Source organism: Diorhabda sublineata, chromosome 4 (genome assembly GCF_026230105.1).
Source record: "Diorhabda sublineata isolate icDioSubl1.1 chromosome 4, icDioSubl1.1, whole genome shotgun sequence".
Classification (NCBI taxonomy): domain Eukaryota; kingdom Metazoa; phylum Arthropoda; class Insecta; order Coleoptera; family Chrysomelidae; genus Diorhabda; species Diorhabda sublineata.
The window spans coordinates 17,226,495-17,239,161 of NC_079477.1; the positions used below are offsets into that span (position 1 = coordinate 17,226,495).

Consider the following 12,667-nt stretch of genomic DNA (forward strand, 5'->3'; position numbering starts at 1 on the left):
CTTTCTAATTATCTACAGTAACCGCAATAATGAATATATTCTAAATTGTTTCCGCTCGCTGCAAATGGTATATTTCCATTTTCATCTCATATAGTGTTTGATACTGATAAAGCATTTTTTGCCTTACATTGCGAAGAAAAACATATAGTGAACTCAAATTCCAATCACTAAAGCCGTTCCGTATGTCTGCTCTTGACATGAAATCCTTATTATTCGCAAAGGAATCAATTTATGATTAACATCTGCACCCTTTTGATAAAACCAATTCATTCATCAAAAATACAGAATAGGCAGCAAGGCAGCTCATTTAAATTAAGCTCAAAGGACTTTCATAATTGAAAACATGGAACTGACGTGTCTTTTGCTGCACGATTTGTACCGTTCGATCCCTAGAAATTCTTGAAGTCTCACGAGTTTTTCTGTCTAAATTTCAGTAATAATAATATTCAGTGATCAACTCCAATATTTCTATATATGAAAAGGTGAAAAAATATATTGCTACGATACGGACAATTAGTAGAATAACATATACCTTTTGATAATTTTTTCTCATATATATATATATATATATATATATATTTGTCTACACTTGCAAGACGTTTCATTGACTACACCTATAATCTGTAGGTTAACTTAATATCATCAGACAGCAAAAATTCTACCACACATAAGGCAAAAAACTCTACAAGAAATAGATTATCTGAATCACAACCAGGCAATTTATGATCAATTACACTGGAGTATACAGTGCTTTTCAGATAAAAGTATCCACCTTTAATAACTTTTGTAATACTGGTATTTAGAAAAAATCCAAAAACACGTCAATTTATGTTGAAAGGGGCAAGCATTATGGCTTATTTAAACTTACTGGAAAAGCCACCCCCTCACCCCTAGCAGCATCCCCTTTATTTTTTTAAATTACTTTTCATATTTTTTATGTAAAATTTGGATACTCCTCTTTGAGCTGATTTCAAAAATGTATAATACTTGTAGGTTAAAGTGGTTAGTTTATGAGATAAACAATTTTTCTTTTAAGAGCACAAATTTTACTTATTATTTACTTTAACCTTATTTGCCTGTACTAAAATGGGTTGTACAACAGTTCAAACTCTTTAATCTTTTTAACTGTGCTATTTATTATGAAGTTACAATAAGCGTTCAAAATTTGTCGACATTCATTTTCTATCCTCTCTCGTAAATCATCCAGAGATTCTGGTTGGGTAGCATAAACTTTTGTTTTTAAATACCCCCATAAAAAGAAGTCTAGGGGTGTTAAATCCGGTGACCTAGGTGGCCACTCCATCATCTGCCCCCTTCTACCTATCCAACGAGCGGGGAATGTTTCGTTTAAAAATTGTCGGACAGGCATAGCATAGTGTGGGGGAGCTCCGTCTTGTTGAAATACCAGTAAATCTTCGGAAAGGTTATCATCATTTTCTATTATTGTTGTAATACGTGGGTCAACCCCTTCCCTGAGTAACTCAGGATATGATTCACCATTTAAATTTCCGTTGATGAAGAAAGGTCCGACAATGTGGTCACCTAGGATACCACACCAAACGTTTAACTTTTGGGGATGTTGTGTATGGAATTCACGCATAATATGTGGATCACTTTCAGCCCAATATCTACAATTATGCCTACTTACTAAGCCATTTAATGACCATGAGCATTCATCAGAAAAGCAAATATTGTTTAACAATTGTGGATTGTTATTGATAATTTGCGTCATTGATTCGCAAAACTCTAGACGACGATCAAAATCATCTTCATTCAACTCGTGCACCAACTTAACTTTGTATGGGTGGTACTTGAATTTATGTAGAACTCGGAAAACTGTAGAAGATGAAACACCGATCGCTCTACTTATTGTTGACAACGATTGGGGTTGTTGAGCCTCTAAGCTGACTTGCCCTAAAATTGCCACTTGGATTGCTTCGTTATTTACGAGTCCCTCTCGCTTATGCACTTTATTGCAAACAGACCCTGTTGTGGTAAATTTCTCCATCAGTTGAATTACATACTTATGAGTTGCATGTCTTCCGTCATGTAATTCGTTAAATATTCTAGCAGCAGCTCTTGCACAATTATTATTATGGTAGTATAAACCTACAATTTCAATTCTTTCTTGCAAAGAGTAAACCATTTCAGAGAAACAAAATAAATAATGTATCAAATTACACTATCAATAGTGACTACAAATTCTAGTTGACAATGTCAAACTTTAATAAAAAGTAGAGATTTTTGTTGTTTGTTTAGAATAAATAGCACAGTTAAAAAGATTAAAAAGTTTGAACTGTTGTACAACCCATTTTAGTACAGGCAAATAAGGTGAAAGTAAATAATAAGTAAAATTTGTGCTCTCAAAAGAAAAATTGTTTACCTCATAAACTAACCACTTTAACTAAAAGTATTATACATTTTTGAAATCAGCTCAAAGAGGAGTATCCAAATTTTACATAAAAAATATGAAAAGTAATTTAAAAAAATAAAGGGGATGCTGCTAGGGGCGAGGGGGTGGCTTTTCCAGTAAGTTTAAATAAGCCATAATGCTTGCCCCTTCCAACATAAACTGACGTGTTTTTGGATTTTTTATAAATACCAGTATTACAAAAGTTATTAAAGGTGGATACTTTTATCTGAAAAGCACAGTATATTAAATTTGTAAGTGTAGAACAACTTTCATACTATACCAATACGACCCAATCATAATTACATACAACATATCAGCTGTACATTATTCCTGAAACACAAAATTCTCAAATCGAACAACTGAAAAATTTCAGACGATATGAAAACTCTTCAGAAACAGGATATCTGAAAAAACTAAAATTGACTGAATTTATAAACACTGTATATGAAAAATGAGATATATTAGAAATAATTAGGGAAAGCCTTTTAGCTCAGAGGATTTTATAATAAAGCAAACTAGTACTCATAGGCATGAAAACAGGATTTTATACCCACAAGCCCAAAGAACAATAGGTGTTAGGTACAAACACATACACAACTATGTTCATAGTAATATAAATGTAAGTGAGAAACAATATAATGTTATCTCATAAACTTGTTATTCTGCTATACATATCAAAATTCGTGAAAAGCAATAACAGTCTCAGCTACTGACTTTCCAAAAAAGAACAATCTACTAATGTTAGATGATAGACATAATTATTACGAAGAGGTTTCAATATGTGGACGACGTTTTGGACGACCTTCAGGAAATTTATCCTATATCGAAGTGTGTGTCGAAGGTTCAATTCCTAAAGCCAGCGAAACGCGGTTACCTAAAATGGTGCTTTCTCACCAAAAATTGAAGTGAGTTGATTGGCACAATTCTGTTGGTTTAATCCACGTCGAAAGTCATAGAAAGTAATCGCACGAAAATGTTGGTGATTTAATTCCATTTTCAACCAAGATTAATGTTTAAGTATCTGTAAACTACTCAAATAGCACTCGTACAACAACACGTTCTGAGTACGTTCACCATTAAAAATGTCAAACTTTATGTTAGCAATGTCACATTTGACATATTCACATCTATATTGCCATATCTGAAAACTTAAGTAGCAACCCTTGTGTCAAATGAATATGATTTAAAATTTGAGCCTTGGTCCAGATAATTTACGATAAAGCTTTTAAGACAGTTTAAGGTGATTTTTTGATGTAGGGTAATATTATAATGCGATGAATTGGACATCTTGTCCCAATACATGTCATAAACGGTTGAGTACATTTGAAATTGCTATATATACTTCAGCTCATCATTCTTATTCGTTCATTATCAAGGAAAATTATTAGATTATTCATAGCAACCCACATCAATTCATCATTAAGTACATTAGCACCAGCTTATTATAAATGATAAATATTTGGTGACTGACTGACTAACAACAGTTTCCTCAAGATCTTTCATTACTAATTGTGCTATAATATTTGATATGGAAGCGCCTATAGCGCAACAATCAATTTGTTGGTATATTTCATTTTAATATTTAAAGAAATAATCTTAAGCAAACTCAATTTAAATATCCCATTCATTTTTCGTTATGTAGATCTTTGAACCAGTTTTTTTAATAATTTTTGAAAGGCACATCGACGACTTCTTTTAGTCTTTAACAAAATATGATATTGATCCTGATAATATTTGCGTATTTATATTAATCAATAAATCAACTACATCATAAATATTAGAATAAGAATAAAATGTAGATAATTGTATTACTCCCATACCAAATTATGAAACTGATAACACAAATCAGAAATTAAATTATTATCATAAAAAACTTCAATTCCCAATGAAAATCGAACAAAAACAATATAATTGATTTTCTTGGTGTCATAATATATAAAATTAATAATAAATTAATAAGAACAGAATGTTACACGAAACAAACTTAAAATATTTGAACTCCAATTCATGTCATCCTTTGTTACAAAAGATTAGTGATAGTAAGTTTGACTGATAATATCCAAATATCAGATCTTGAATTTAGATGCTCTGCTATTCAAAAAACAAAAACTGCATTGGAAGAAAATAATTATCCGAAAAAAATAATAAACAGCATATTCAAGGATAAATGAATATTATAATCAATTAAGGAACAAACCAAAAACTGAAAAACAAAACATTTTTCTTAATCATATGTAGGAGGACTTTCCCAACAACGGTCGAATTGTTTCAATGAATATAATACTAGTATAAGTCTTGAAGGACATGATACGTTCTCCAAATATTCCACTCCAAAATAACTAAAAGTAAAAGAAGTAATATTATATGTCAAATACCTTGTAATGATCGTGACTATCTACATAGGTTAGACTTCTCAGTATTTAGAAAATAGATTGAATATGATAGAAAAATATAACTGAATTAATGAACCACGAAATATGGACAAAACATAAATTCAATTATAAAGCTTAAAAAATTCTTGACACGCAATCAAATACACGTAAAAGAGAATTTTTAGAAATTGTTCACCTATATAAAAACAAGAAAGCTATCAATGATAAAAAATTTATTAATTTGAGATGTGAAAACTAACGAAAAATTAGTTTTTCTTGGTTCTAGTTTGATTTTATTTTATTTTAATACCCTTGATGTAGGTGATCTATGGATTGATATAAATACGCAAATTATCAGTGTCAAATCATATTTAAACTGAAAGTAGTCGAAAAGTCAATATTATATACTTTTAAATAAAGACACCTAAAATCACGATTGTTTTGGTATTCTCACTCATCTTCTACACATGGCCATATCAGCTGTGTTGTTTCATTGTATATTGTCAAGTACGGTTGTCTCAAAATTCATCACTTCTTTTATTGTTATATTATTGGTTTGTGACAAAGTAATTTCGTTTTTGTAGTGAAAAATAAATTTTTTTCACCAAAGAATAATTTTTAATAAATTATATATTTTCCATTTTGCTCAATGACCTTTTGCTATTTTCTTTTCAGCTTCATCATTCTGTGCTCATAAAAGTTCTGCTCCTTATCAGCAAAAAAACTGAACCAGGTGTGATAGAAGGTAATTGTCATTTGTTAAAGCTCGACGATTCAAAGAATTCTGCAAACTTCGAAATAAATGGTAATCAGATGATGCCAGGTCAAGGCTGTATAGGGGATAACTTCCCAGCCAAGTTTCAATATTTTCCCATGAGTTGCCAAAGATGTGTGAGGTATTTCATTTTAATGGTGGAACACTAAATCTTTCCGATTTGACAACTCTGGCAATTTTCCTTTGCTGGCTTCATCCAGTTCCAGTAATTGTTGATAGGAAACATCAGAATTGATCGTTTGGTTCCTTGGAAGCAGTTCAAAAAACACAATACCTTTGTAATCCCACCAAACTGACAGCATGAGCTTTTTTTGTTATTTTTCAGCTATCGATGTGGTTTGTGCTGGTTCATCGTGTTTTCTCCATGATCGTTTTCGAATTATGTTACTGTACATGACCCATTTTTCATCACCAGTGATGATTTTTTTCAAGAAAGACTTCATTTCGTTTAAGGTGTATTTCGCAAATGTCGATTTTTGTGTTAAATGAATTTCTCACAATTCACGAGGTACCGAAATATTAAGTTTCTTAACTAGCTCAAGATATTTCACGTGTTTTTCAATTGTTGTGTGCGATACATATACCCATTTCTAGCGATAATAGTTTTGTTTTATTGTTCACGTCAGCTACCATGTTTCACATGCATATAAGATAACGCTCTTGAATATGGTGTTGAATATTTGATGTTTTTTTTTCTTTAGAGATTTCACTGGACGATTGTATGGAGTTAAGTGATCCAAGGTTTTTTTCCTTTTATTATTCGTTCCTCTATTTCTGGTTCAGTTCTGCCAATATTTGTGATTTCTTATTTCAAATACATGTAGTGTATGGCCGATATTTTTCTTCCATCTTCATGTTGCAAATCTTCTGTTTTAGATAGAGGTTTTTCACATATTGACGCAGTTTTGTCTCAATTTCTTTGTTACATTGAAGGTAGAGGACTACTGGTTGATTATTTTGATTTTTTTATTGAATTTAATCTCAATCTTGATCATAATTTCACTGATTCCCTTGCTTAATGTAAAATACTGTGAGATAAGACTAAAAGACTTACTTTAGGATGATCCCTCACAGGCACGACGACTCTCACCGCCACTTTTATCGGTTTGTCTCTTGTTATATCCAGCATTCGTCTACTTTCTCCTCCTTTGTTTTCTGGAACAGAGAAATTTTGTTAGAAATAAGTCGCGCCAACTTTGCCGTCAAGAACTTCTAGTAGAGAGACAATGACATGGAACTAAAATTGGAGGTGATTTGTGTTACATAGTTTTTATTTAGCCTCGACGGTTCTGAGTGCATGTAGCTACCGGTTACAAATGAATGCTTTATAGTCAGGAGGCAATATTTTTTTTATTCGCAATAGTTTTGTTCTGAAAATATTGTAAATTGAAATCTAATGAGTTTAGTGAAGCAATTCTCTCGTCTAAGCTTGTACATATGAACCTCATTCGACATTGAAAATATACAAACCTTACAGCAATTTTCAAGTAGTTCGTGATAGATTAGAGATTAGTTTACAGATTAACAGCCCAATATTTTATAATTCCGCTGATCTCAAAATATCATAACCGAAAAGAATTCTCCTTTTTTATTCTTTTCAAACAACTTTTTCTCAGACACTTCTATTTAATATCTATTTTTATAAGTCTCGTAAGTGAGCAGTGTTATTGTTGGGAAATATGAAATTGAAAATTACTCTACGCATTACTGTTCATTTACATCCGACTATAAATACATATATATTCAGAAATTTAAAATTTATCGACGTTTTGACTTCCACTTTGAAACCATTATCATCAAGAGAGGAGTCGGTTTAAGGTGGTTACCCATTCATTGAAAAAAATCTTTCTACTCAACTCAACTCAACAAATCACCTCTTTTTGGTTCATTCAAAGGCCTACATTCGCCTACTCCTTCAAATTTCACCAAGGAAATGGAATGTGTAAAAAATAAAATATAGATCAATATACAAATAGAGTAGATTGTGCTTACTATCAAGAACACCGTGGACACGATTACTTTCTCTGCTGGTATTCAGCCACTATAATGTTGTGAGATAGATCTCACTTTGATCATATAGACAGACACACTACATTATTACAAGGGCAATTTCATGTTCTAATGCTGATACTTAAAATTTTGGAGGATATTTTAGAATACGATTATAATTCAGAGAAACAGATGAAAACTTTTACGGTGCAGGGAAAGGATACCTCAGTACCAGTCGAAAATATGGGAAAACGGGTAGGCTCAACGTGATCGTTAGCATACGGTAGAAAAATAAAAGTGAAGTGGAGGCCTGTTCTTTTATAATTGGAGTTCAATTCTCAGCATTCCACTGACGGAAAATATTGAACGCAAACTAACCATAATTTGAGAAAAAAACAACAAAAGTTTATATTCAGCCTCTGATGACGATATCTTGCTTATCAAAGCGCGTATTGGACAGTGTAATTGTGAGTGTAAAAGTGTGTTCAGTATGAATATAAACGACGATTCCACAAATTTCAAGTAGGAAATCATCGATATTTGCTCGCAAATAGAACTGACCGAATACATCTTTCAATAAGCTACCGAAGCAAATAACCTAGCTTTTGTATAGAATCCGACATCCACCGGAAATTCACAAGCTTATAAGAACAAGTGAACCAGAATGAGGAAAAGTTATCTGCATAACTAACAGCAGCATAGTGATATATAATAACGGAAGTAAACAAGCTAAGGCTGCCGAAAGCTGTACCATCGTAATAGGAATCGATGAGAATAAAAACAGAGAGGAATTTTTTACGTTTATGGTACTTGAAGGAAGTAACACATTAGTACGCAATAAAAAATCAGGAACTCCTAGCGGTAATTATAAACAAAAATTTACTAAAACTAATGGAAGTAGAAATCTATGGTGAAAATATAGATGATTAAGTGTAATATGCTGCAAAACAAACGAAGTGAATCTGGCTTTAAGAACATTTATCAATTTTTATATTTGTCATTCGATCATTCCATTATTAGGTACTCAAATATTTGATAATTACTTTCGTTCAATTCAAGCACCAATTACTTTAAACCTTCAAATGAAACATCTTGTAAATGTTCAATGTATAGTATTTTTTTTTATTACAAAATTCTCTGGTTATTAGCGATTTAGTAAAGATTAAGTATTTTGTCTATGAATATTTGTTAAATTAAATTTATGATAAGAGATCTGTTAAAGGTAATTTTTAAGGTAAGTAATATTGTATTTTGGTCCTAAAATTTCACGTATTGTTCCCGAGTGGTAGATTTGAAGATGATCTTTCTGAGTTAAGAGGTGGACATTCTGCGATTATGTGCTTTATAGTCAATTTGCAATTGCAATTGCTACATTTTGGTTCAGGTTTCGCATCAAATAAGTAGCTATGCGTCAGTCGCGTATGGCCTAGACGTAAACGTGTTAGAAGAACTTTATCTCTGTGATTTTTCGCTAGTATTGACCATGGTTTTACTGAGTCTTTCATTTCACGAAGTTTATGTGTGGATGTTGAACATTTGTTCTAGCATCCATTAAACACTTTACGCTCAAGATTGTTTTAATATCGGTAGTAGTTAAAAAGTTCAAGAATAGTATTCTTAGTTACAATATTGTTCAGTTCCGCTAGATAAATAAATAAAGTTTTCTTCGTTTCTATTCTATTGATAACACTTTGTAGTTATATTTGAAAAAATGGAACAATTGACATGATTTAAATCATAGGCGAATACCATGGAAAAATAGTTCTGATATTAAGGGCAGATGCACAAAAATATCTACCCTGTAACGTTTTCACTGCTCACAGCTTGCGTTACTTTTGTTGTTATAAACATTATACGATATAAACCTATAAACTTCTTTTTGTAAATAATTTTCTTTATAAGATATTTTGTCATATTATCTCTGAGTAGAAATATTTACATATTATATTTCATACCTCTTTTGTAGTTTTGTATCTACTTGTTGACATACTGGGTTCCTGGAATTTAAGTTATTCAGCACAATTTTATTTAACCTTTTGTTGAACTATTTTTATATAAACAAATTGAATGTTTGGTTTATTTTCTTTTGAGGTCAAGTCTTGGTCTACAGGACGCACGCATTCGTATTCAAAATTTTCCAGATGTGGTATAATTGGTTGCAGAATTATGTTGCTTGTAAAAGCCAAGTTGCTTCCCCTTAGAAGTTTAGAGCCATATCTAGTTAACTGTTAAAGAATTAAGTTATTCGTGCTGTATTTTGTAAATTTATTAATTTTTGGTTGTTCAGTCCGGTGAAAGGTTGTTTTGATGAGTGATTTGTTATCTGGTGTTTTTGAAATTGAGCTAATGTTGCTAAACAATTATTTGTGAGGCTATGATTTATTTGTCAAAAACTGACTTTTATATTATTGCTCTTTGGTACTGTAGCGGTTGAATAGCAAATACAAAGAAAAAACGAGTGTATTACAAGCAAATTACAGGAACGAAACAATTAAAAACTATCTTATTAACTACAGTATAGGTACACGTCTTGATTATCACAATAGGTGTTCGAAATGACCTTCAAAGGCATCTATGTATGCTTGAAAACAATCATTGGAAGAGTTACTCACATTACGAAGCATTTCTATAGAAACAATCCCAAAATTCTTCCGTATTCTCTTCATCATGTCAGTTTTTGTTATTTGGGGTATTTTGTTCGCTTCATTATTGATGTGATCCCAGAAAAATGAGTTCATTTCACTGAAATCTGATGACCTTGATTGGCACTGTACTGGACCATTTATTTCGATCCATCATCCAGTAAATAGTTCATTCAATTCACCATTAATTAATTTATTAGCGTGAGCAGTCGCGCGCCGTCTTGCAAAAACCAAATTCTTCGACGTGTACAAGTTTTGTCTGTTGACACAACCATTTGTATTAAATGTAGTTTCATATCCAAATAGAACATAGTTGAAAACATCTTTCTGTTGATTTACGTTTCTTGAAACTCACCTACAAGATTCAAAATTTTTTCAAAATCAACACCAGTTGATTCCTGTTGTAAGTAAATGTGGTAACGGTGCTCACTTCTTGTTGGCTGGAAATACTCCCACTTGTGTGCGGGTTCTTAGTTACTGCCAGAAAAACATTAATTTCATTTTTTTCTGTCACAGAAGTTTTTAATCCTTCATGCTTTACATAATTAACAGAACCCTTGTAATTGAACCGCTCTATCAAACTCTCCAAGCGTGCTTTTGTAGGTTGCCTCCTTTTAAGAAAACATTCTTGGTATATTCTTGCTAATAGTTTGCGTTTTTAATCAAATCATATCAATTAATCCACCACTAGTGAAATTCATTTTTGCCCTAGTTCAAATTCTTCAAAACACATAAAATATGCAAAAATGTGTTTTTCAATAATGTCTGGCGTTACTCATAAAATAATTTTCTATCACATCTTTTCAAATAAAATTTTTTAATTGAGTGTTTCTTGTCCATATGCTACAGATACGCAACAGTATTGAAAAAACTTTACTTTAGTAGGATAAACCCTCATTCTAGAATTCTTTCCTTGAAATTCTCAGGGTATACATTATTATTAATAGACATGGCATTTGACAAATCGTATGATAAAATTTTCTAGATTTATCTTCTCTTCCTAATTTAGGAATATCGTTCTCCATGGAATACCTCACTAACTATGAATTCCACAAATATTTAAAAAAATTTTAGCTTTAAAAAGTTGTCAAGGCAGAAGAGTAACTTTTTGACTGGAAATTTTGCTTTTCCATTTAGTACCTTCCAATCAATTCGAGAACTACTATTTTGAGTTGTTCTCCCTTCTAAACACAGAATTCTTGTGTGATTCGATTCAATAGTCACCTATTCTCAATTTGAATAACAAGCTGAATAACAACATCGTGAATTCCTTAAAGTTATTTTTATTTGGCACAAAATGAGCTGGCATCTCCTATTGTAGTTTTTAGGTGACATTGAAAAAAACAACATATAAATTAATAGAACACTAGAATATCAATCTGCTTTGATCATATTATAATTTCCTCTCTTAATATATTTCTCAATTTCCACATTGTTTTTTATTATATACCAACGATTTTTGTATTTGAATAATTGAACGCTCTTCAAAGCAGAAAATAACTACTTTCCTGGCTACTTGACCCCTAACTGTTCAAGCCCGAACGAAAGGTGCTCTGATGAGACGTAATAACGTAGAATTTAGTCAGTAATAACACCCTCCCCTTGCAATTGTGAGCCTTTGGGGATGTTAATATCGACAAAAAGGTCGATTTACATCACGCTCTTTAGAGGAAATGTAATTCAATATTCATCGAGGCATTAGCCAGGAAAGTAGTCTTCTCCTTTGAATAACGGCAGAAAAAATTTTCGAAATATTGAATTTCAAAATTATTTAGGTGAATAGTAAAAATTCTTCAAATTAAATCTTGGAAATGACAACATATGTTGTTCTCCAAATTTTGTGGACAGAGTTGGAAAGCAAAATGGTGGATGGAGAGCAAGGAAGAGCCTTTATAATCTATATATCTATAATTTACAAGTTGGTAGACTTGGGGTTAATGTGACGAGACGTTTTATATACGGAATACGAGATACATCAGCCAGCTACTTCATCTCTGAGAAACACTGAAACAAAATTGAGAAACTATTTTTTTCCAATTATAATGTATAATTATTTTTTATTCTAATGAAATAGATATTATAATTATACCTATTGATCTAAATATTAAGTCTAAGGTGAACAATGCTAAATTTTAAAGCCACACTGTATATTTAAGCACATATATTGTTATAAAATTGTTTTTAAAATTTATATTTCTCAATCAGTTGTCATTCCAAAAATTCTATTCATTACACAGATTATGGTCTTTATACAAAATATTGTCTCAGCCTCAGAATTAACTTTTACCGGTCTGTTTAAAAATCCTCTCTTAAAGTTCTCCACCCTTTGATGCAGTCCTCCACTAAAACAATAATAGAATTTTTCAATTGAAAGTAGGAACAATGGAAATATTACTTACCATTACAATTCACCACTGAAATATGTGTTTTTTTCTTGTTATTTTCATTATCTTTATGGGACAAGTCAAATACATAT

The 12,667-nt window shown here is 31.5% G+C and overlaps 1 protein-coding gene across 2 annotated transcripts in view; it reads right to left on the bottom strand.

The window, feature by feature from the left end:
• Positions 1–12,667, bottom strand: part of LOC130442920 (KH domain-containing, RNA-binding, signal transduction-associated protein 3-like) — a 748,831-nt gene that overhangs the window by 175,788 nt on the left and 560,376 nt on the right. For both annotated transcript variants that reach the window (XM_056777327.1, XM_056777328.1), the window contains one exon: positions 6,615–6,715. In XM_056777327.1, coding sequence (XP_056633305.1) covers positions 6,615–6,715 — 101 coding nt within the window. The remainder of the gene's footprint in view (positions 1–6,614; positions 6,716–12,667) is intronic.